This window comes from Mustelus asterias, chromosome 12, assembly GCF_964213995.1.
Source record: "Mustelus asterias chromosome 12, sMusAst1.hap1.1, whole genome shotgun sequence".
Taxonomy (NCBI): domain Eukaryota; kingdom Metazoa; phylum Chordata; class Chondrichthyes; order Carcharhiniformes; family Triakidae; genus Mustelus; species Mustelus asterias.
In genome coordinates, this window is record NC_135812.1 from 110,311,218 (window position 1) to 110,336,734 (window position 25,517).

Genomic DNA, 25,517 nt, shown 5'->3' on the forward strand with positions numbered 1-25,517 from the left:
CCATGCACCCCGGACATTCTCTCTTCCATCTTCTTCCTTCAGGAAAAAGATACAGAAGTCTGAGGTCACGTACCGACCGACTCAAGAATAGCTTCTTCCCTGCTGCCGTCAGACTTTTGAATGGACTTACCTTGCATTAAGTTGATTTTTCTCTACACTCGAGCTATGATTGTAACACTACATTCTGCACTCTCTCCTTTCCTTCTCTCTGAATGGTATTTTTTGTCTATATAGCACGCAAGAAAAAATACTTTTCGCTATGTTAATACATGTGACAATAATAAATATATAGTGTGACAATAATAAACTATAGTGTGTTAGCTTTTATTAACAGGGGGTTGGAGTTTAAGAGCCGTGGGGTTATGCTGCAACTGTACAGGACCTTGGTGAGACCACATTTGGAATATTGTGTGCAGTTCTGGTCACCTCACTACAAGAAGGATGTGGAAGTGCTGGAAAGAGTGCAGAGGAGATTTACCAAGATGCTGCCTGGTTTGGAGGGTAGGTCTTATGAGGAAAGGTTGAGGGAGCTAGGGCTGTTCTCTCTGGAGCGGAGGAGGTTGAGGGGAGACTTAATAGAGGTTTATAAAATGATGAAGGGGATAGATAGAGTGAACGTTCAAAGACTATTTCCTCGGGTGGATGGAGCTATTACAAGGGGGCATAACTATAGGGTTCGTGGTGGGAGATATAGGAAGGATATCAGAGGTAGGTTCTTTACGCAGAGAGTGGTTGGGGTGTGGAATGGACTGCCTGCAGTGATAGTGGAGTCAGACACTTTAGGAACATTTAAGCGGTTATTGGATAGGCACATGGAGCACACCAGGATGATAGGGAGTGGGATAGCTTGATCTTGGTTTCAGATAAAGCTCGGCACAACATCATGGGCCGAAGGGCCTGTTCTGTTCTATGTTCTATGTCTAAATCAAATCTTTTCTATAATAGGGTGACAGAACTGTACAGTATTCCAAGTGTGGCCTACTCCTGCTCCTAATTCATGTTTGCATGTTCTTGTGTGTGTTGTTATAGCCTACAAAAAACCCAACACAGATCCTTTAATCCATAACCAGTAGCATTTGACCTAATGCTTCTCTCTGTAAAATCACGATATCTCACCTGTCACCTGGCTTGAATTCTCTGGAGGGTTTGTTTTTTTTCTTCTTGTGTTTCTTCTTCAAGTTTTTTATAGAAAGTGGGATACTTTTTTTACGCCCTTGACCCCCACTTTGCGACGACGCAGTTGAACTTGCAGAAGATGAAATCGAGCTTGTTTCATCGGTATCCTCAGCACCTTCATCATCTGCATCTTGTTCAGTCAGCTGAATCTTCAGAATGTGGCTACTTTCCAGCAAGTCTTCACCTAATACCACTGGAGACTGGCCCATATCCTTCAAGTTTCCCACTTTCACTCTTTGTTCCAACTGATTCTCAGCATCAACAGCACTGGTTGGGACTGGGCCATTGCTCAGAACAGGCTCCTTCTCTGCAGTCCCATTTACAGATTGGGATTTCAGTCCTATGGCCAGTTGAGGTGTGCCCTCCCAACCTAATCTTGCTTTAGAGCTACTAAGCCCAAAAACAGTCGAGGTGACCATGACAGATCCATCACCCAAGGCAACTGTGAACTTGTCAGAATGATCCACATCATGGGTGTCCAAATTATTCAAGATTGTCTTCACTATCTCCTTGTCAAAGAGACGTTTAACCTAATGAAAAGACAGAGGGACAAGTTGCAGCAGGTTCAGTCATACAGCTGCCAAACAATCACAAATTATAACATATTGACAAACTTCTTTCTGAATGAAGCCATGAACCTGGCCACAGACATTCCTACAATGCTTCCAGATAATCAAAGAATCTGCTTACCTTACTCCTCTCAGGCAGTCTTAAATGAGGTAAATTATTTTAAAATGTATAAGTGGCTTTCTAACTGACTTAGAAATTGGATGTGCAGAAGTTAAGATAGAATTGCACACAGTACAAAGTATTTACAGTGCAAACAACCCTCCAGTCCAACAGGTCTATGCCAGTGTTCATGCTCCACAAGAAACCTCTCCCACCTTGCCCTATCAACATAACCTTCCAGGCTTTCCTCCTCATGTTTCACAAGCTTCCCTCAAACACATCTTTGCTATTCACCTCTGTGATAGTCAGTTCCACACACTCATCATTCCTTGGGTGACTAACTGATTTATGCCCCGGTTCCAATCTCTCCCTTGCCCAACTGGAAGCATCATCTCAACACCCATCCTACAAAATCTCTTCATAATTTAAATGGTCCTCTATCGGATCACACTTCTCCGAGAAAAGAATCCTAGCTTGTTCAGTCTTTCATGACATGTGGCGGCATGGGAGCATAGTGGTTAGCATTTCTGTCCCTCAATGCCAATGACCCAGGTTCGATTCTGGCCTTGGCCAAGTGTGTGGAATTTGCACATTCTCCCCGTGTCTACATGGGTTTCTTTCAGGTGCTCCAGTTGCCTCTCATACTCCAAAGATGTGCAGATTAGGTGAATTGACCATACTAAGTTGCCCCCTATGTGGCCTCACCCCTTCTATAGGATAGAGGGATTAATGGGGTACACATTGGTACCAATGACATAGGAAAGAGAAGGGACGGGGATTTAAAACAAGAATTTAGGGAGCTGGGCTGGAAGCTGAGAGCCAAGACAAACCATGTTGTCATCTCTGGTTTGTTGCCGGTGCCACGTGATAGCGAGTTGAGGAACAGGGAGAGAGTGCAGTTAAACATGTGGTTGCAGGGATGGTGTAGGAGGGAGGGTTTCAGATACGTGGATAATTGGAACACATTCTGGGGAAGGTGGGACCTGTACAAACAGGACGGGGTGCACCTGAACCAGAGGGGCACCAATATCCTGGGAGGGAAATTTGCTACAGCTCTTCAGGGGGGTTTAAACTAATTTGTCAGGGGGGTGGGAAAAGGAGTTGTAGTCCGGAAGTCAGTGTTGAGGGTAGTGAGGTATTGGGGAAGGTGTCAAGGGTAGGTACCAGTCGACAGGAAGGTGGGTTGAAGTGTGTCTACTTCAATGCAAGGAGCATCCGGAACAAGGTAGATGAACTTGGGGCGTGGATTGGTACTTGGGACTACGATGTTGCGGCCATTACGGAGACGTGGGTAGAACAAGGACAGGAATGGATGTTGGACGTTCCGGGGTATAGATGTTTCAGTAAGTGTAGGGAAGCTGGTAAAAGAGGTGGAGGAGTAGCATTGTTAATCAAGGATAGTTTAACGGCTGCGGAAAGGCACTTCGAGGGGGATCTGCACACTGAGGTAATATGGACTGAGGTTAGAAATAGGAAAGGAGCGGTCACGTTGTTAGGAGTTTACTATAGGCCCCCAAATAGTAAGAGAGATGTGGAGGAAGAAATTGCTAAGCAGATTATGGATAGGTGTGGGGGTCACAGGGTAGTTGTCATGGGGGACTTTAACTTTCCAAATATTGATTGGAACCTTTGTCGGTTGAATAGTTCGGATGGGGCAGTTTTTGTGCAGTGTGTGCAGGAGGGTTTCCGGACACAATATGCAGATAGGCCGACAAGAGGTGAGGCCACATTGGCTTTGGTACTGGGAAATGAACCAGGCCAAGTGTTAGATTTGGTTGTGGGAGAGCACTTTGGAGATAGTGACCACAATTCGGTGTCTTTTGTTATTGCAATGGAGAGGGATAGGGCTGTACGGCAGGGCAAGGTTTACAATTGGGGGAGAGGTAATTATGATGCGATTAGGCAAGAATTAGGGGGCATAAGTTGGGAACAGAAACTGTCAGGGAAAGGCACTAATGAAAAGTGGAACTTTTTCAAGGAACAAATACTGGGTGTCCTTGATAGGTATGTCCCTGTCAGGCAGGGAGGAAATGGCCAAGCGACGGAAGCATGGTTCACAAAAGAGGTGGAATGTCTTGCAAAAAGGAAGAGGGAAGCTTATGTAGGGATGAGGAAACAAGGTTCAGATGGCACGATTGAGGGTTACAAGTTAGCAAGGAATGAGCTGAAAAAGGGGCTTAGGAGAACTAGGAGGGGGCATGAGAAGTCCTTGGCGGGTCAGATCAAGGAAAACCCCAAGGCTTTTTACTCTTGTGAGGAATGGGATGAAGGAGTACAATATAAAGGGAAAGACTCTTAGTACTGTAGAGGATCAGAAGAACCTTGGGGTCCGGGTTCATAGGACTCTAAACTCGGGCCCGCAGGTGGAGGTGGTGGTTAAGAAGGCGTATGGTGTGCTGGCCTTTATCAATCGAGGGATTGAGTTTAGGAGTCCAGGGATAATGATGCAGCTATATAAGACCCTCGTCAGACCCCACTTGGAGTACTGTGCTCAGTTCTGGTCGCCTCATTACAGGAAGGATGTGGAAAAGATTGAAAGGGTGCAGAGGCTATTTACAAGGATGTTGCCTGGATTGAGTGGCATGCCTTATGGGGATAGGCTGAGGGAGCTCGGTCTTTTCTCCTTGGAGAGACGTAGAATGAGAGGAGACCTAATAGAGGTATATAATATGCTGAGAGGCATAGATCGGGTGGACTCTCAGAGGCTTTTTCCCAGGGTGGAAATGGCTGCTACGAGAGGACACAGGTTTAAGGTGCTGGGGGGTAGGTACAGGGGAAACGTTAGGGGGAAGTTTTTCACAGAGAGTGGTGGGCAAGTGGAATCGACTGCCGTCAGTGGTGGTGGAGGCAAACTCAATAGGGTCTTTTAAGAGACTCCTGGATGAGTACATGGGACTTAATAGGATGGAGGGTTATAGGTAGGCCTAAAAGGTAGAGATATGTTTGGAACAACTTGTGGGGCCGAAGGGCCTGTTTTGTGCTGTAGCTTTTCTATGTTACTGTAAATAAAAGAATGACCAGGGTGAGGTTAGGGCCGGTCAAGGACAGTAGTGGGAACTTGTGTATGGAGTCAGTAGAGATAGGAGAGGTGATGAATGGATACTTTTCTTCAGTGTTCACCAAGGAGAGGGGCCATGTTTTTGAGGAAGAGAAGGTGTTACAGGCTAATAGGCTGGAGGAAATAGATGTTCGGAGGGAGGATGTACTAGCAGTTTTGAATAAACTGAAGGTCGATAAGTCCCCTGGGCCTGATGAAATATATCCTAGGATTCTTTGGAAGGCAAGGGATGAGATTGCAGAGCCTTTGGCTTTGATCTTTGGGTCCTCGCTGTCCACGGGGATGGTGCCAGAGGACTGGAGAGTGGCGAATGTTGTTCCTCTGTTTAAGAAAGGGAATAGAAATGATCCATTTAGAAAGATGCGGATTAATCCGGGATAGTCAGCACGGATTCGTGAAGGGCAAGTCGTGCCTCACAAATTTGATTGAATTTTTTGAGGTAACTAAGTGTGTTGATGAAGGTAGGGCAGTTGATGTCATATACATGGATTTTGGTAAGGCGTTTGATAAGGTCCCCCATGGTCGGCTTATGAAGAAAGTGAGGTGTGGGATAGAGGGAAAGTTGGCCGATTGGATAGGTAACTGGCTGTCTGATCGAAGACAGAGGGTGGTGGTGGATGGAAAATTTTCGGATTGGAGGCAGGTTGCTAGCGGAGTGCCACAGGGATCAGTGCTTGGTCCTCTGCTATTTGTGATTTTTATTAATGACTTGGAGGAGGGGGCTGAAGGATGGATCAGTAAATTTGCTGATGACACCAAGATTGGTGGAGTAGTGGATGAGGTGGAGGGCTGTTGTAGGCTGCAAAGAGACATAGATAGGATGCAAAGCTGGGCTGCAAAATGGCAGATGGAGTTTAACCCTGATAAATGTGAGGTGATTCATTTTGGTAGGACTAATTTAAATGTGGATTACAGGGTCAAAGGTAGGGTTCTGAAGACTGTGGAGGAACAGAGAGAACTTGGGGTCCATATCCACAGATCTCTGAAGGTTGCCACTCAAGTGGATAGAGCTGTGAAGAAGGTCTATAGTGTGTTAGCTTTTATTAACAGGGGGTTGGGGTTTAAGAGCCGTGGGGTTATATTGCAACTGTACAGGACCTTGGTGAGACCACATTTGGAATATTGTGTGCAGTTCTGGTCACCTCACTATAAGATGGATGTGGAAGTGCTGGAAAGAGTGCAAAGGAGATTTACCAGGATGCTGCATGGTTTGGAGGGTAGGTCTTATGAGGATAGGTTTAGGAAGCTAGGGCTGTTCTCTCTGGAGCGGAGGAGGTTGAGGGGAGACTTAATAGAGGTTTATAAAATGATGAAGGGGATAGATAGAGTGAACGTTCAAAGACTATTTCCTTGGGTGGATGGAGCTATTACAAGGGGGCATAACTATAGGGTTTGTGGTGGGAGATACAGGAAGGATATCAGAGGTAGGTTCTTTACGCAGAGAGTGGTTGGGGTGTGGAATGGACTGCCTGCAGTGATAGTGGAGTCAGACACTTCAGGAACATTTAAGCGGTTATTGGATAGGCACATGGAGCACACCAGGATGATAGGGAATGGGATAGCTTGATCTCAGTTTCAGATGAAGCTCGGCACAACATAGTGGGCCAAAGGGCCTGTTCTGTGGTGTACTGTTCTATATGTGGGGGGTGGGCCTCAGTAGGATGCTCTATCAGAGAGTCAGTGCAGACTTGATGGGCTGAATGGCCTTCTCCTGCACTGTGGGGATTCTATGATTTTATTACACATAGTTCTGATATGATTCTGGCAAATGTTTTTGCACCTTGTCCTTTTCAAATATGGAAATCAGATGGCTGTCAGTATTCCCGATGTGGTCTAAGCAGGGTTCTATACAAATTTAACATAATATCTCTGGCTTTGAATTCTATACCTCTAAAAAGGAATCCCAGTGTTTGATTTACTTTCCTCTAAAATGGCCTGATTAACCTGCATTGCTATTTTGAGATTTCTGTATTTGTCCATCCAGGTCCCTCTGTTCCTCAACCCCATTTAGAGACTTTTTTAAAGGAATCTGTGACCTCATTCTTCCTACCAAAACACACCACCTCTCACTTATTTATGTTGAAGTTCATTCATCAAACAGACAAGAGTTACTATGCTCTCCTTAAAGGAGTAGTTACTCTTCATTAGTTACCTGCCTTAGGCACAGTATCTCCATACAGAAGTTACCTTTCTGACAACAGAATTCACAGCAATGATGGAATTTCCTTCTGGACTCTCTGAAGAAATAGCTGTACATTCAGGATCTCCTGGAAGTACGTACACAGCCCGCTCTGCCAGAACCATGCGAGCATGGTCATAACAGTTCAAGCGTTTCACCCTAGAGAAAAGAAAAACACAAATGGAATCAAGATCTTCTACAATCCGTTTCAAAATACAAGTTGAACTTGAAACAACAGGAAAGTCACTATCCACAGGATCACTCACACAAATACTGATGTCAAAATATAACTTAATGAATCAAAGTTTGTTAAAGTTTTGGTTAAATCCCAAACTCCATAAAATATTTTTGATGCATTTGCCATTTGGGTTTAAGAAATGTCACACGGGGTGGATTTGATGGTAGGACTTATTAGTGGAATAAAGTGAACCTGCCTTTCATATCATCCAAAAGCCAAATCCTACAAATGATGGAAATCTGAACTGAAAACAGAAAATGCTGGAAATATTCAACAGGTCAGGCAGCATTTGTAGAGAAAGAAAGGCAATTAATATTTCAGTACAATGACTGCATATTATCCAACTTTTCATTTGACTCACAAAATTAGTCAGCAGAGTTCAGTCCTTCAGTTAGGGCATTGGGCCAAAATAGAGGTGCTACACATTCTACAAAAAACCCCTTTATTGCATCCCACTCAGAACTAAACAACTCCAGACAGAACTGAACTTAATGTTTTGAGAAGCAGATCAAAATAACTGGAGTAAACCATTTAACTATCAAGCTGCGACCCCATTCACTAAGATCTTGGCTGAGTTTCTACATCAAGTTTACGGTGGCACAGCCGTTAGCACTGCTGCCTCACAGCGCCACAGACCCGAGTTCGATTCCCGGCTTGGGTCACTGTCTATGCAGAGTCTGCACGTTATCTTCACGTCTGTGTGGGTTTCCTCCAGGTGCTCCAGTTTTCTCCCACAGTCCGAAAGACGTGCTGGTTAGGGTGCATTGGCCATGCTAAATTCTCCGTCAGTGTACCCGAACAGGCGCTGGAGTGTGGCGACTCGGGGATTTTCACCGTAAATTCATTGCAGTGTTAATGTGAACCTACTTGTGACACTAATAAATAAACTTTATTTACCCGTCACTCTACCCTCGATTCCCTTAAGTACCCAAAAATCTATCAATCTCAGTCTTAAGTGTCCTCATTAACTGAGCATTCAAAATCCTTTGGATTCAGAATTCCCAAGACTCAAAACATAGGAGGTGGTCGTTTAGCCTCTTGAGTCAGAGAGATCTGCAATCTGACTACATATACCTTCAGCTAACAAAACTCAATTTGTTCATCTCTTTCTCTAAGGAAATACTGAAATATTTATACAGTGTCTTTGGTGTAATCTACCTAAAGTCTTCACGGGGATATTATAAAGCAAAATTAGAACTGTGCCACGTTAAGAAAAAATTAAACCAGATGGCCCAAAGCTTGTTCAAATAAGTTCACTCAACAAGTGGCTTACAGGGTGAAAGAGTGGAGGGAATCCAAGTGCTTTAGGGAGAGAATGCCAGAGCTTAGGGCCCCTCACAGCTGAAGGCATGACCACCAATAGTGGATCAATTAAAGTTTCGATGTGGAGATGCCGGCGTTGGACTGGGGTGAACACAGTAAGAGTTTTAACAACACCAGGTTAAAGTCTAACAGGTTCAACAGGTTTAACAGGTAAACCTGTTGGACTTCAACCTGGTGTTGTTAAAACTCTTACTGGGATCAATTAAAAGCAGGAATGCTCAGCAAGCCATAGATGACTGCAGCTTTCAGAGGGGTAAAAAATGGGGAGGGGTGAAGTCATGGAGGAAATTGCAAACAAGGACGAGAATTTTAAAATCAAAACATTGATCAACCAAGAGTTGATGTAGATGAGTGAGCACAAGGATGATGGGTGGACAACACTTGGTACTGTTGCTCCTAATAGGAACAACATTTCTCAAGTGAAGCTCGAATGGGAGATTGTTTATTTAAACAGTCACCTGGTAGTACAGTGTTTGAATATTGCTAAAAGAGACACGTTGCTGAAGCTTTCCATCTTGCACTCATCAGGACAAACGCAACAATGTCAAATTTCAAACAATCACAATTCATACAACAAGAGAAAAAGATACTGATTGCCAAGGTACCAATCAATTGGGCTGCAAAGTTTTGGATAACCTCAAGTTTATGAAGAGTAGAAAGTGGGAAGCCGGCCAGGAGTGCATTAGAATGGTCAGGTCTAGATGTAACAAAGGCATGACTGAGGAGATGAGGTTTACAGAGATGGAAATAAGCATCTTAAGAGGTGGCACGGATGTCATCAGAATCCCAGACGAATGACACAAAGGCTCTCAGTATTCTAGTTTAGTCCCCAAAGCCAGGGAGAGGGATGATGTTGGTAGCGAGGGAACAGAGTTTAAAGTGAGGACCAAAGACAATGGCTTCAGTCTTCCAATATTTAATTTGAGGAAACTTCTGCTCGTCCATTACTTGATGTCAGACAAGCTCGGATAATTCAGCAACAATGGAAGTATTGTGAAATGCAGAGGTAGAATGAGGTGTCATCAGCTTATACGTGAAAACTAACGCCGTGCTTTTGGAAGTCAAATTAAAATGGGATCAAGGATACATTCTTGGCCTAAACACAACAGGAATTAGGAAGAGTAGGTTATCCAACCCGAAGCCTATTCCACCATTCAATAAGATCATGGCTTATATTGTGGACTCATAACGCACCCCTCCCTGATGAATTCAATGCATTCTACACCCATTTTGAGCGAGAACATGCCCTGCACCCTGGATGAACCTGTATCTGGGGTCACCATTGCAGATATCAGGACAGCTTTCTCAAGGGTCAACCCGCAGAAAGCGACTGGCCCGGATGAGCACTCAGATCCTGCGTGGGTCAGCTGGCGGGGGTATTCACAGACATCTTCAACCTCCCTTTACAATATGAGGCCCCTATCTGCTTCAAGATGACAACCATCATTCCGGTACCTAAGAAAAACCAAGCAGCATGCCTTAATGACTATCGGTCAGTGGCTCCGACATCCATCATTATGAAATGCTTCGAAATGCTAGTCATGGCACTAATCAATTCCAGCCTCCCACACTACCTGGATCCACTACAGTTTGCCTACCACAACAACAGGTCCACAGCAGACGCCATCTCCGTGGCCCTGCACTTAACCCTGGAACAATGAGATAACAAGGATACCTATGTCAGATTCCTATTTATTGACTACAGCTCAGCCTTCAACACCATCATTCTCACGAAACTCATCTCCAAACTCTGTTGCCTGGGCCTCGGTTCCTCCCTCTGTGACTGGATCCTGAACTTCCTAACTCAGACCACAATCAGTAAGGATAGGCAACACTACCTCCTCCACGATCATCCGCAACGCCAGTACCCCAAAAGGTTGTGTTCTCAGCCCCCTATTATACTCCTTATACACCTATGACTATGTAGCCAAATTCCCCTCCTATTCGATTTTCAAGTTTGCTGATGACACCACCATAGTGGGTCAGAGCTCAAACAATGTTGGCACAGAGTACAGGAATGAGATAGAGAATCTGGTGAACTGGTGCAGCAACAATAATCTCTCCCTCAATGTCAACAAAACAAAGATGATGGTCATCGACTTCTGGAAGCATAGAGGAGAACAGGCCCCTGTCTACATCAACAGGAAACAGGGACAAAGTCGAAAGGGTCGAGAGCTTCAAGTTTTTAGGTGTCCAGATCACCAACAACCTGTCTTGGGCCCCCCCATGCCGACACTATAGTTAAGAAAGCCCACCAACATCTCTACTTTCTCAGAAGACTAAGCATCTTTGAATGCTTCTTTGACATCTGGCACGTCAGCTACGACTCTCACCAACGTTTACAGATGCACCATACAAAGCATTCTTTCTGGTTGTATCACAGCTTGGTATGGCTTCTGCTCTGCCCAAGACCGCAAGGAACTACAAAAGGTTATGAATGTAGCCCATTCCATCACGCAAACCAGTTTCCCATCCATTGACTCTGTCTATACTTCCCGCCGCTGCCTTGGCAAAGCAGCCAGAATAATTAAGGACCCCACGCACCTCGGACATTTTCTCTTCCACCTTCTTCCTTTGGGAAAAAGATACAAAAGTCTGAGGTCACGTACCAACCAACTCAAGAACAGCTTCTTCCCTGCTGCTGTCAGACTTTTGAATGGATTTACCTTGCATTAAGTTGATCTTTCTCTACACCCTAGCTATGACTGTGCCACTACGTTCTGCACTCTCTCGTTTTCTTCTCTATGAAAGGTATGCTTCGTCTGTATAGCGCGCAAGTAACAATACTTTTCACTATGTTAATACATGTAATGATAATAAATCGAATCAAATCCACTTTCCTGTCTGCCTTGTCCATCAAATACATACCTAACTCAACCTTGAATATATTCAGTAGCCCAGCTTCTCTGGAGAAGACAATTCTACACTAAAACCCCACAGAGAAAAATATTCTGATCTTGGTCTTAATGAGGGATCTCATTTTCAATTATATCCCTTGGTTTTAGCCTGCCACCCTCAATAAGATCACCTTTTTCTTCGAAACTCCAATGAATATGACCTAAACTATTCAAAGCTTTTCAACCTCTTCATCCCAGGAATCCATCAATAAAGCCTTCCTGAACTGTTCCAAAAACAATTATATCCATTCTTGGCCAAGGAGACTAGAACTGTGCTCTCTGAAGCATGAGAAAATGGGTCTTTCACTAAAAACCCAGAAAGCCAAGGGCCTCTTTTCCAACCAGCTCTTACAGCACAGCACCCCACTCTTCCCCCATCAATTACGATCAACAGCGAGATCCTGGAGAACGTGGACCATTTTCCATATTTTGGGAGCCTCCTCTCAAGGAAGGCAAATATAGGTGGCAACATTCTACAACACCTAAAGTTTATTTATTATTGTCACAAGTAGGCTTACATTAACACTGCAATGAAGTTGCTGTGAAAATCCCCTAGTCGCCACACTCCAGGCTTTTGGCCACGCGAAGAAACAAGTATTTGAGAACAAGGATCTCAAATCCAAGAGTAAGGTAATGGTTTGCTGGGCAGCATTGACCCCTACACTCCTATATGCCTGGGCAGCACTGACCCGTACACTCATATATGCCTGGGCACCATTGACCCCTACACTCCTATATGCCTCAGACTTGGATAACCCAGTGCAGGCACCTCAAAGCACCAGAGAAGCACAACCAATAGTATTATCGCAAGATTCTCCAAACCCAGTAGCAAGAAAGGCAGTCCAACAGCATCTAAGCTAACATGCCCAGCATCAAGGTGCCACTTGTTTTGTGCTTTGTCTTATGGCCTAACCGATACCAGGAAGGTTTCCCTCTATTCCAGTAACTCTCGTTACTCCAAAACTACTTTACTTACGCTATACACGAGAAACACACCTCTTGTGTATAGACTATTCCATCTCCTGTACAGTCTCTAGCACACGTCACATGCTGTCACTGTTACATGACACACGTCACTATCTCACTACCATGACTATTAACACAGCAAAGAAAGACCAAGGGATTGATTAAGGGAAAAATACAGTTCATAAGCAAAGCTTGCAGGGAACATAAAAACTGACACTAAGAGTTTCTATAGATACGTGAAGAGAAAGAGGTTGGTGAAGACAAATGTAGGTCCTCTACAGACAGAAACGGGGAAATGAATAATAGGGACAAAGAAATGGCCGAGCAACTGAATACATACTTCGGTTCTGTCTTCACAAAAGAGAACACAAATGAGATGCCAGAAATGTTGGAGAATGCAAGATTTGGTGAGAGTGAAGAACTGAGGGAGATCAATATTAGTAGAGAAATGGTGCTGGGAAAATTGATGGGATTGAAGGCGGATAAATCTCCAGGGCCGGATAATCTACATCCCAGAGTACGGGAGTGTGCAGCGGGGCCTGGGTGTCCTTGTGCACCAGTCACTGAAGGTAAGCATGCAGGTGCAGCACGTGGTAAAGAAGGCAAATGGCATAGAACCATAGAAAATTACAGCTCAGAAACAGGCCTTTTGGCCCTTCTTGTCTGTGCCGAACCATTTTATGCCTCGTCCCACTGACCTGCACTTGGACCATATCTCTCCACACCCCTCTCCTCCATGAACCCGTCCAAGTTTTTCTTAAATGTTAAAAGTGACCCCGCATTTACCACTTTATCCGGCAGCTCATTCCACACTCCCACCACTCTCTGCGTGAAGAAGCCCCCCGTAATATTCCCTTTAAACTTTTCTCCTTTCACCCTTAACCCATGCCCTCTGGTTTTTTTCTCCCCTAGCCTCAGTGGAAAAAGCCTGCTTGCATTCACTCTATCTATACCCATCAAAATCTTATACACCTCTATCAAATCTCCCCTCAATCTTCTACGCTCCAGGGAATAAAGTCCCAACCTATTCAATCTCTCTCTGTAACTCAGCTTCTCAAGTCCCGGCGACATCCTTGTGAACCTTCTCTGCACTCTTTCAACCTTATTTACATACTTCCTGTAACTAGGTGACCAAAACTGTACACAATACTCCAAATTCGGCCTCACCAATGCCTTATATAACCTTACCATAACACTCCAACTTTTATACTCGATACTCCGATTTATAAAGGCCAATGTACCAAAGGCACTCTTTACGACCCTATCCACCTGTGACGTCACTTTTAGGGAATTCTGTACCTGTATTCCCAGATCCCTCATGTTGGCCTTCATTGCGAGAGGTTTTGAGTACAGGAGCAGGGATGTGTTGTTGCAATTATACAGGGCCTTGGTGAAGCCACACCTAGAGTATTGTGTACAGTTTTGATTTACTTTTCTGAGGAAGGGTGTTCTTCCTCTCGAGGGAGTGCAGTGACGGTTTAGAACATAGAAAAAATACAGCACAAACAGGCCCTTCGGCCCACAAATTGCACTGGTCATGTCCCTACCTACCTAGGCTTACATATAGGCTTACCTATAACCCTCAATCCTATTAAGTCCCATGTACTCATCCAGAAGTCTCTTAAAAGACCCTATCGAGTTTGCCAGGCTGATTCCGGGGATGGCAGGACTGATGTGTGAAGAGAGATTGACTAGGTTAGGATCGTTTTCGCTGGAGTTCAGACAAATGAGGGGATCTCAGAGACTTTTAAAATTCTAACAGGGCTAGACAGGGTAGATGCAGGGAGGAAGTTCCCGATGGTGGGTGAGTCCAGAACCAGGGGTCACAATCTGAGGATTCGGGGTAGACCATTTAGGACAGAGGCGAGGAGACATTTCTTCACCCAAAGAGTGGTGAGCCTGTGGAATTTATTACCACATGAAGTAGTTGATGCCAAAACATTGAATGTATTCAAGAGGCAGCTGGATATCGCACTTGGGGCGAATGGGATCAAAGGTTATGAGGAGAAAGCAGGATTAGGCTATTGAGTTGGATGATCAGCCATGATCGTAATGAATGGCGGAGCAGGCTCGAAGGCCAAATGGCCTCCTCCTGCTCCTATCTTCTTTGTTTCTATTATGCTACATAATAGAGTAGGGGCAGCACGGTAGCACAGTGGTTAGCACTGCTGCTTCACAGCTCCAGGGTCCCGGGTTCGATTCCCAGCTCGGGTCACTGTCTGTGTGGAGTTTGCACATTCTCCTCATGTCTGCGTGGGTTTCCTCCGGGTGCTCCGGTTTCCTCCCACAGTCCAAAGATGTGCGGGTTAGGTTGATTGGCCAGGTTAAAAATTGCCCCTTAGAGTCCTGGGATGCGTAGGTTAGAGGGATTAGCGGGTAAAATATGTGGGGGTAGGGCCTGGGTGGGATTGTGGTCGGTGCAGACTCGATGGACCGAATGGCCTCCTTCTGCACTGTAGGGTTTCTATGTTTCTACATCTCACCCCCTCCTATTCACTTTAACTTTATGTAATAGTCTATTATTTGAGACCTTGTCGAAAGCCTTCTGAAAGTTCAAATAAACCACATCCACTGGATCTCCTCGGTCAACTCCACTAGTTCCATCCTCAAAAGAATTCCCTTCTCAATCAATTCCATAGTCGCCCTTTGCTGAATTTTAAACTGCTCCCCATCCTCAGGCCTGTTGCTTTTTCTTGCCAATTTGTATGCTTCTCCCTTGAATCTGATACTATCTCTAATTTCCCTTGTAAGCCATGGTTTGGCTATAGATCCCTTACAACTCTTGTGCAAAACAGGAAGAAACAAATTCTGGCGTTCACCTATTCATTCTTTAAATGCCTGCCATTGCCTGTCCATTGTCTTTCCTTTCAGTAATGTTTCCCAGCCAATTCATGCCTCATACCATACCAGGGTATGCTGGTGGTCTTGTTGCACTATTTAAATTACTGAAAAGATCTAACAGGGTAACTATAGAGAAACTAATTATTCTGCTAGGGAAATTCAGAACAAGGGAACATGAGTTACAGCTGTGTCGCTTAAGACCCAAATCAGTGAACATTTTTTCATGCAAAAGGCAATGGAAATCTTGAAGTCTCATCCCAAAAGCCTGCGCTGCTACAGGTCAATTGGCGTTTTCAAGATAGAGTTTTGTTAGAGCATTTTGGAAAATGAACCAAGAGTAGGTAAATGGAGTTGCAGTCCGGATCAGCCAGGATTTCACTGAACAGACTCCATGGACTGAATGCCCTCCTGTCCTTAATGTTATGATTTGGAATCAGTGAAAACAAATTCAATCGTGACCAGCAAAAGGGAATTACAGAAATAACTGGCTGGGCATAACTTGGTGTTATTGGGAAGGCTAGCAGGTGGGAAAGGGCAGAGGAGTGGGATTCAGTGGATAGCTTTCAAACAGGCAGCATGGGCATATTCAGCCAAACAGTCTCCGCCTGTGCAGCCAAAAGAGAAAATGCTGGAAAATCTCAGCAGGTCTGACAGCATCTGTAAGGAGAGAAAAGAGCTGACGTTTCGAGTCCAGGTGACCCTTTGTCAAAGCCATTTCGACTCGAAACATCATCTCTTTTCTCTCCTTACAGATGCTGCCAGACTTACTGAGATTTTCCAGCATTTTCTCTTTTGGTTTCAGATTCCAGCATCCACAGTAATTTGCTTTTCTCCTCCCGTGCAGTTTCATTCTGTAACATTTCTAATAGGAAAACAGAAGAGGAGCTTGGAACAACGGATAATTCAACACACCTCAGTGCTCAGCTTCCTCTTACAGTTTTTTGAAAAGCAAAGGATATAAATTTCCACCATACCTGGGCAAATTGTCCTGTGTAATAATTGGAGATGGAGGGTAAACACTCTCACTCCCACCAAGACAAAAGCTCTTTGTTATCCAGGAAACTCGAAGTTCAACCACTTGCACCTAGAACAAACATAAAACACACCAGGTAACTTAGACTAACTAGGCCTCATTTCTTAGTACATCCCAGTGTAAATTACAAGGTTCATGGTGAAGGGGGGAAAGTTTAAGGGAGATGTGCAGGGGAAGTTTTTCACAGAGTGTGGTGGGTGCCTGGAATGCGCTGCTAGAGGTGGTGGTGGAAGCAGTCACATTAGCAACATTTAAGAGGCAACTGGATGGGTGCATGAATAGGGAGGGAATAGAGGGATACGGGCCGAGTAAGGGCAGAAGGGTTTTTTTAAGTTTAGTTTGGCCACCATGATCGGCACAGGCTTGGAGGGCCGAAGGGAAAGCTCCTGTGCTGCATTTTTCTTAGTTCTATCAAAAATTAGACCAGAACTAGGAACCATAAATATAATAGTCATCAATAAATCTAAATAGGGAATTTGGAAGAAACATCTTGAACCATAGAGTATTGTGACTGTGGAACTCATCATCTGAAGGAGTGGTTGAAGTGAATAGTAAAGATGAATTTAAGGGGAAGCTGGTTAAGTAAATGAGGGAGAAAGGAATTGAAAGATATGTCAAAGGGTTTAGAAGAGGAATGAGGGGAAGTTCACATGGATCATGAACACCAACATGGACCTGCTGAGATAAATGGCCTGTGTAGCTGAAATACCTAGATGCCCCTACCCTGGCGTACTTCAGTCTAGAGAACTGCATTATGCAGCATTTTGTTAAACGGAAGAACAGATTAGAGAACATGAAAAATGCCGATGCTGTCCAAAATTAACAGTGAAAAGCCAGTTCAACCCGCTTAGTTTAAATCCTTTCAATTTCAGCTTTGCAACCATATTCCCCCAGAACCCAAAGACTTTGGTTTCCCGGAAGCTGCTCGATGAGTCACGGGAATAACACCGCCAGAACGCTAGTCGCGACTGGCTGGAACGACAATGGCATCTGATCATTTAATGGTAAGGGTAAGGTAAGGAGCTCAAAGATGCCTACACAGCCTGTCAACAGTTTTGATAATTTAACACAATTCAAGTATCGCAAGCCCCATCCAGCTGTACCCTCGGCTCAAGAGCAGCTCACCAATAATCTGCAGTAGTATTGTGTTAAACATAGGCAGCTCTTATATGATGCAAAGTGCTGCTGGCCTGAATGTGAGGCAACAGCGTCCTTTGCATCTCTTTTACTTCTTGCGGGTAATTTTAGGACTAATATTAATTGCAGGAACTTCTGGAAAGCTTTGCAAATTGGAGCCTTTCCTGGGATCTTTTAAGAATGTCAAAGAAGACATATTATTGCAAGATTCACACTCTAAACAGGATGTGCCTAGGAGCTTTCCCAGCCACCCCATTTCAAAGATGAACTGATCATTTATTCCAGTAAGTGTTATTGCTCATTCCATTTCCTGCCGCTTACCCTGGGATTTGATCCTGTGAAGCCTCTCTTCTAATCAGGATTCTCTCAATGGCCAGACTGGGACACTTCAAAGACTCAGATATAAAATGGATTTCTATTCGAAAAAAATCATTTACAGCTGTGGTCGTACACCTGGACATTAAACAGCAAGACTTTGTATTGAAACCCATACTCTGCGTAGTTACCTCTTCAACCACCGCTTTAAACTTGCTCTTTTTGCTCAGCACAGGTCGCACACCAGACAACCACTGAACATTTGAGAAAACTTTAGCTGCTCCAAACAACATTTGTCCTGGATAAAACCCATACGATTCATCAAAGAACTGGCCCTAGAACAGAAAGATATGGCTGCAAATTACAATAACTCCATCTGTGGCAGCAACCAGATATCAAAATAAACAGTACAGAATAAATTCCACCTTCCAAATTTAAAATGTGACTATAATGCAAGTATCTTCAAGAATCTATTCTTTATTACTAAAAAAAGAAACATTATTTGTCAAAGCTGTCTTGCACTCATCGAGACATTTCGCAAGAATACCAACACTGGGGAAATAACTATACTGTATGACAAGAGAGAGTGTTGATTGGTTAGTAAGTGGACTCTGATTGGTAGAGGTGTTGCCATGGAGAATGCACCATTTGATGGTGATTTACAGTTAACTGCCAAGTATTGTTTGAAATTTAAACCAGCCTGCTAGACTGACTGGTCAAGGCATTGCCCTGGCAAATGAACCAGCGAATGACTGTCACTTATTTTGTTCAGCTGAAACTGGTGCAATGTGTTCATACTCTTTCTGCAAAGAACTGCGCTCTGTGGATTAATAGATGTAGCTTCCAGTACATGCAAATTTGCCACACTGGAACCCCACTGATCTTAAATTGGTTGTCAGCAAAATTCGTAGCACACAAAGGATTATTTAGCAAACTTGTCCAATCGCAGAATCACATCTAATGTTGGACACTGTTTTGTAAGAACAGGTCGGTTGGGTACAGTCTGTACTTGCCCATTGCAAACAGTGGAAGGGATATACTGTTTGAAAGGATCTGCCAGTCTTTGGCATGCACGGACTGCATACCCAGCATCACACGGAAAATTTCACGCCAAAATTTATTACAGGATGTGAGCATCGTTGGCAATGCCAGCAGTTATTGCTCACCCCTAATCGCCCTTCAGAAGGGATGGTGAGTGGTTTTCTTGGAGTCCATATGGTATAGGTACACCCATAGCGCTATTGGGGAGTTCCAGGATTCTGCTCCACTGGAAATGAAGGAATGGTGATCCAGTTCCAGGTCAGGATAGCGCGCGGCTTGGAGGGGAACTTGCATCGAACATAGAACAGTACAGCACAGAACAGACCCTTCAGCCCACGATGTTGTGCTGAGCTTTATCTGAAACCAAGATCAAGCTATCCCACTCCCTATCATCCTGGTGTGCTCCATGTGCCTATCCAATAACCGCTTAAATGTTCCTAAAGTGTCTGACTCCACTATCACTGCAGGCAGTCCATTCCACACCCCAACCACTCTCTGCGTAAAGAACCTACCTCTGATATCCTTCCTATATCTCCCACCACGAACCCTATAGTTATGCCCCCTTGTAATAGCTCCATCCACCCGAGGAAATGGTGGCATTCCCCAGCATCTGCTCACTTTGTTCTTCGAGGTGGTTGAGGTCATGTGTTTGGAAGGTGCTATCAAAGAAGCCTCTGAATTGCATCTTGCAGTGTTCCACACTGCTGCTACTGTGTATTGGTGAAGTGAAGTGAATATTTAAAGCAGTGGATGGGATGTCAGTCAAGAGGCTGCTTTGGTCTGGAGGGTGTTGCTGTGTTGAGTGTTGTTGGAACCGCACTCATCCAGGCAGGTGGAGAGTTTTTCGTCACACTGCTGATTGCACCTTGTAGATGAACAGGCTTTGGGGATTTAGAAGGGGAGTTACTGGCCACAAAATTTCCATCCTCTGACTTACTCTTGTGGTCAGATTATTTATATAGCTATTTGTCAATGGTAACCCCACAGCACCATCTCCGCACTCCCACCTTCCCCAGGATGGCAGGGAATTCAGCTATTGAATACCATTGAATGTTATGGGGAAACAGCTAGATTATTTCTTGTTGGGGAGGGTCACTGCCTGACAACTGTATTATATTACTTGCCACTCATCAGCCCAGACAGGAATGTTGTCCAGGTCTTACCTCATATTGAGACTTCAGTGCCTGAGAGGTTGTAAAAGGTACCAAACATTCATCAGCAAATATTCCCACATCTGATATTATGATGGAGGGTAGACTTTGATTCCAAGAGCAGTCTTTCTCCTGGCATGTTTCACTTTCAGTCTATATCTGAACAAAGACTGTAATAAGGTCAAGGGCTGATTTAGTCTGGAAGAACTGAAACCGAGCATCGATGGGCAGGTTACTGCCGTGTAAGTGCCATATGTTAGCACTGGTGATGACCCTTCCGTAAGAAGTTTAACAACACCAGGTTAAAGTCCAACAGGTTTATTTGGTAGCAAAAGCCACACAAGCTTTCGAGGCTCTGAGCCCCTTCTTCAGGTGAGTGGGAATTCTGTTCACAAACAGAACTTATAAGACACAGACTCAATTTACATGAATAATGGTTGGGATGCGAATACTTACAACTAATCCAGTCTTTAAGAAACAAAACAATGGGAGTGGAGAGAGCATCAAGACAGGCTAAAAAGATGTGTATTGTCTCCAGACAAGACAGCCAGTGAAACTCTGCAGGTCCACGCAACTGTGGGAGTTACAAATAGTGTGACATAAATTCTGATTCTAGGATCGCATGATAAAGACTCAGGAGGAAAAAAGCAGAAATATTTATGTGAAATAGTGTGACATAAACCCAATATCCCGGTTGAGGCCGTCCTTGTGTGTGCGGAACCTGGCTATCAGTTTCTGCTCCGCGACTCTGCGCTGTCGTGTGTCGCGAAGGCCGCCTTGGAGAACGCTTACCCGAATATCAGAGGCCGAATGCCCGTGACCGCTGAAGTGCTCCCCAACAGGAAGAGAACAGTCTTGCCTGGTGATTGTCGAGCGGTGTTCATTCATCCGTTGTCGCAGCATCCGTTGAACACCGCTCGACAATCACCAGGCAAGACTGTTCTCTTCCTGTTGGGGAGCACTTCAGCGGTCACGGGCATTCGGCCTCTGATATTCGGGTAAGCGTTCTCCAAGGCGGCCTTCGCGACACACGACAGCGCAGAGTCGCGGAGCAGAAACTGATAGCCAGGTTCCGCACACACAAGGACGGCCTCAACCGGGATATTGGGTTTATGTCACACTATTTCACATAAATATTTCTGCTTTTTTCCTCCTGAGTCTTTATCATGCGATCCTAGAATCAAAATTTATGTCACACTATTTGTAACTCCCACAGTTGCGTGGACCTGCAGAGTTTCACTGGCTGTCTTGTCTGGAGACAATACACATCTTTTTAGCCTGTCTTGATGCTCTCTCCACTCCCATTGTTTTGTTTCTTAAAGACTGGATTAGTTGTAAGTATTCGCATTCCAACCATTATTCATGTAAATTGAGTCTGTGTCTTATAAGTTCTGTTTGTGAACAGAATTCCCACTCACCTGAAGAAGGGGCTCAGAGCCTCGAAAGCTTGTGTGGCTTTTGCTACCAAATAAACCTGTTGGACTTTAACCTGGTGTTGTTAAACTTCTTACTGTGTTTACCCCAGTCCAACGCCGGCATCTCCACATCATGATGACCCTTCCATCAGTTTGCTGATGATCAAATGTAAAGCAATCGAGTGGTGATTGGTCAGAATGGATTTTTTTTATTCATTCGTGGGACATGGGCGTCGCTGGCTGGGCAGCATTTATTGCTCATCCCTAGTTGCCCTTGAGAACAAAGAACAAAGAACAAAACAGCACAGGAACAGGCCCTTCGGCCCACCAAGCCTGCGCCGCTCATGTGCCCATGAATGAGAAGGTGAGCTGTCTTCTGGAATCGCTGCAGTCCATGTTCTGTGGGTTGAGCCACAACCCAGGTAGGGAGGGAATTCCAGGATTTTGATCCACTGACTGCGAAGGAACGGCGATATTCTTCCAAGTGAGGATGACAAGTGGCTGGGAGGGGAACTTGCAAGTAGTGGTGTTCCTATTTATCTGCTGCCCTTGTTCTTCTAGATGGAAATAGTTGTGCATTTGGAAGGTGCTGTCTAAGGATCTTTGGTGAATTGCTGCAGTGCATCTTGTAGATAGTACACACTGCTGCCATTGAGTATTGGTGGTGGAGGGATTGAATGTTTGTAGATGTGGTGCCAATCAAGCAGACTGCTTTCTCCTGGATAGTGGCAAGCTTGAGTGTTGTTGAAGCTGCACCCATCTAGGCAAGTGGGGAGAATTCCGTCACATTCCGGACTTGTGCCTTGTAGATGGTTGATAGGCTTTGGGAAGTCAGGAGGTGAGTTACTTAGAGTCATAGAGGTTTACAGCATGGAAACAGGCCCTTCAGCCCAACTTGTCCATGCCGCCATTTTTTTTTTAAACCCCTAAGCTAATCCCAATTGCCCGCATTTGGCTCATATCCCTCTATACCCATCGTACCCATGTAACTATCTAAATGCTTTTTAAAAGACAAAATTGTACCCGCCTCTACTACTACCTCTGGCAGCTTGTTTCCAGACACTCACCACCCTCTGAAAAAATTGCCCCTCTGGACACTTTTGTATCTCTCCCCTCAAACCTATGCCCTCTAGTTTTAGACTCCCCTACCTTTGGGAAAAGATATTGACTATCTAGCTGATTTATGCCCCTCATTATTTTATAGACCTCTATAATTCACCCCTCAGCCTTCTATGCTCCAGAGAAAGAAGTCCCAGTCTATCCAGCCACTCCTTATAACTCAAACCATCAAGTCCCAGTAGTATCCTAGTAAATCTTTTCTGCACTCTTTCTAGTTTAATAATATCCTTTCTATAATACAGAACTGTACACAGCACTGTACTTGCTGCAGTATTTCTAGCCTCTGATCTGCTCGTAGCCAGTGTTTGTGTGGCGAGTTTCTGGTCAATGGTAACCCCAAGGATGTTGACAGTGGGGGGGGTCAGTGATTGTTACACCATTGAATGTCAAAGGGCAGCAGTTAGAGTGCATCTTATTGGTGATGGTCATTGCCTGGCATTTGTGTGGCACAAATGTTACTTGCCACTTGTCAGCCCAAGCCTGGATATTTTCCAAATATTGTTGCATTTCAACATGGACAGCTTCAGCATCTGAAGAGTTGCGAATGGTGCTGAACATTGTGCAATCATCAGCAAACATCCCCACTTCTGACCTTATGACAAAGGGAAGGTCAATGTTACAGCTGAAGATTGTCGGGCCTCGGACACTAACCCTGAGGGACTCCTGCAGAGATGTCCTGGAGCTGAGATGATTGACCCTCCACAACCATCTTCTTACATACCAGGTATGACTCCAACCCACAGAGAGTTTGCCCCCTGATACTCATTGATTCCAGTTTCGCTAAGACTCCTTCTTTGCCACACTCTGTTGAATGCGGCCTTTCTGTCCGGGCAATCACTCTTGCCCTGCTTCTGGAATTCAGCTCTTTTATACATGTTTGAACCAAGCCTGTAATGAAGTCAGAAGCTCAGTGACCCGAGCGAAACTCAAACTGGGCGTCACTGAGCAGGTGCTGCTTGATAGCACTGTTGATGACCCCTTCCATCACTTGACTTGATGATCGAGAGTAGACCAATTGGGCGGTAATTGGTTGGGTTGGATTTGTCCTGCTGCGTGTGTACAGGACATACCTGGGCAATTTTTCACATTGTTGGGTAAATCCCAGTGTTGTAACTGTACTAGAACATAGAACAGAGAACATTACAGCGCAGTACAGGCCCTTCGGCCCTCGAAGTTGCGCCGACCAGTGGAACCAATCTAAAGCCCCTCTAATCTACACTATTCCAATATCATGCATATGTTTATCCAATAATCATTTGAATGCTCTTAATGTTGACAAGTCCACTGCTGCTGCAGGCAGGGCATTCCACGCCCTGACTACTCTCTGAGTAAAGAACCTACCTCTAACATCTGTCCTATATCTCTCACCCCTCAATTTAAAGCTATGCCCCCTCGTGCTAGCCATCACCATCCGAGGCAAAAGGCTCTCACTATCCACCCTATCTAATCTTCTGATCATCTTGTATGCCTCCATTAAGTCACCTCTTAACCTTCTTCTCTCTAACAAAAACAACCTCAAGCCCCTCAGCCTTTCCTCATACGATTTTCCCACCATACCAGGCAACATCCTGGTAAATCTCCTCTGCACCCTTTCCAACAATTCTACATCTTTCCTACAATACGGCAACCAGAACTGTACGCAATACTCCAAATGCGGCCGCATCAGGGTTTTGTACAGTTGCAGCATGACCTCCTGGCTCCAAAACTCAATCCCTCTACCAATGAAAGCTAACACACCATACGCCTTCTTAACAACCCTATCAACCCGAGTGCCAACTTTCAGGGATCTATGCACATGGACACCCAGATCCCTCTGTTCATCCACACTACCAAGTATCTTACCATTAGCCCAGTACTCTGTATTCCTGTTACTCCTTCCAAAGTGAATCACCTCACGCTTTTCCACATTAAATTCCATTTGCCACCCCTCAGCCCAGCTCTGCAGCTTATCTATGTCCCTCTGAAACCTGCCACTTCCCTCCGCACTGTCTACAACTCCACCGACTTTAGTGTCATCCGCAAATTTACTAATCCTTCCACGCCCTCATCCAAGTCATTAATAAAAATGACAAAGAGCAGTGGCCCCAAAACAGATCCTTGCGGTACACCACTAGTAACTGAACTCCAGGATGAATATTTCCCATCAACCACCACCCTGTGTTTTCTTACAGCTAGCCAATTCCTGATCCAAACCACTAAATCACCCTCAATCCCATGTGTCCGTATTTTCTGCAAAAGCTTACCATGGGGATCCTTATCAAACGCTTTGCTGAAATCCATATACACCATATCAACCACTTTACCCTCATCCACCTCTTTGGTCACCTTCTCAAAGAACTCAATAAGGTTTGTGAGGCACGACCTACCCTTCACAAAACCGTGCTGACTATCCCTAATCAAATTATTCCTTTCTCGGTGATTATAAATCCTATCTCTTATAATCCTTTCCAATACTTTGCCCACAACAGAAGTAAGGCTCACCGGAAGAGCTTGGCGAGGGGAACAAGTTCTGGAGCACAAGTCTTCAGTACTATTGCCAGAATGTTACAAGGGCCCATTGCCTTTGCAGTATCCAGTGTCTCCAATCTTTTCTTGATATCATGTGGAGTGAATCGAATTGGCTGGGGACCACTGGAGGAGGCTGAGATGGATCATCCACTCAGCACTTCTGGCTGAAGATTGTTGCAAATACTTCAGCCTTATCTTTTGCACTGATGTGCTGGGCTCCTCCATCATTGAGGATGGGGATATTAGTGGAGCCTCCTCCTCTAGTGAGTTGTTTAATTGTCCACCACCATGCTCGACTGGATGTGGCAGGACTGCAGAGCTTAGATTTGATCCCTTGGTTATGGGATCACTTAGCTCTGTCTATGCAAGTAGCCCTATTTGGTAGCTTCACCAGGTTGACACCTCATTTTTAGGTATGTCTGATGCTGCGCCTGGCATGCCCTCCTGCACT

The 25,517-nt window shown here is 44.8% G+C and overlaps 1 protein-coding gene across 2 annotated transcripts in view; it reads right to left on the reverse strand.

Moving 5' to 3' along the window:
- Positions 1–25,517, reverse strand: part of ube2o (ubiquitin-conjugating enzyme E2O) — a 221,030-nt gene that overhangs the window by 112,040 nt on the left and 83,473 nt on the right. For both annotated transcript variants that reach the window (XM_078225883.1, XM_078225882.1), the window contains 4 exons: positions 18,024–18,167; positions 16,322–16,431; positions 7,091–7,241; positions 1,117–1,706 (listed from right to left, as the gene is read on the reverse strand). In XM_078225883.1, coding sequence (XP_078082009.1) covers positions 1,117–1,706; positions 7,091–7,241; positions 16,322–16,431; positions 18,024–18,167 — 995 coding nt within the window. The remainder of the gene's footprint in view (positions 1–1,116; positions 1,707–7,090; positions 7,242–16,321; positions 16,432–18,023; positions 18,168–25,517) is intronic.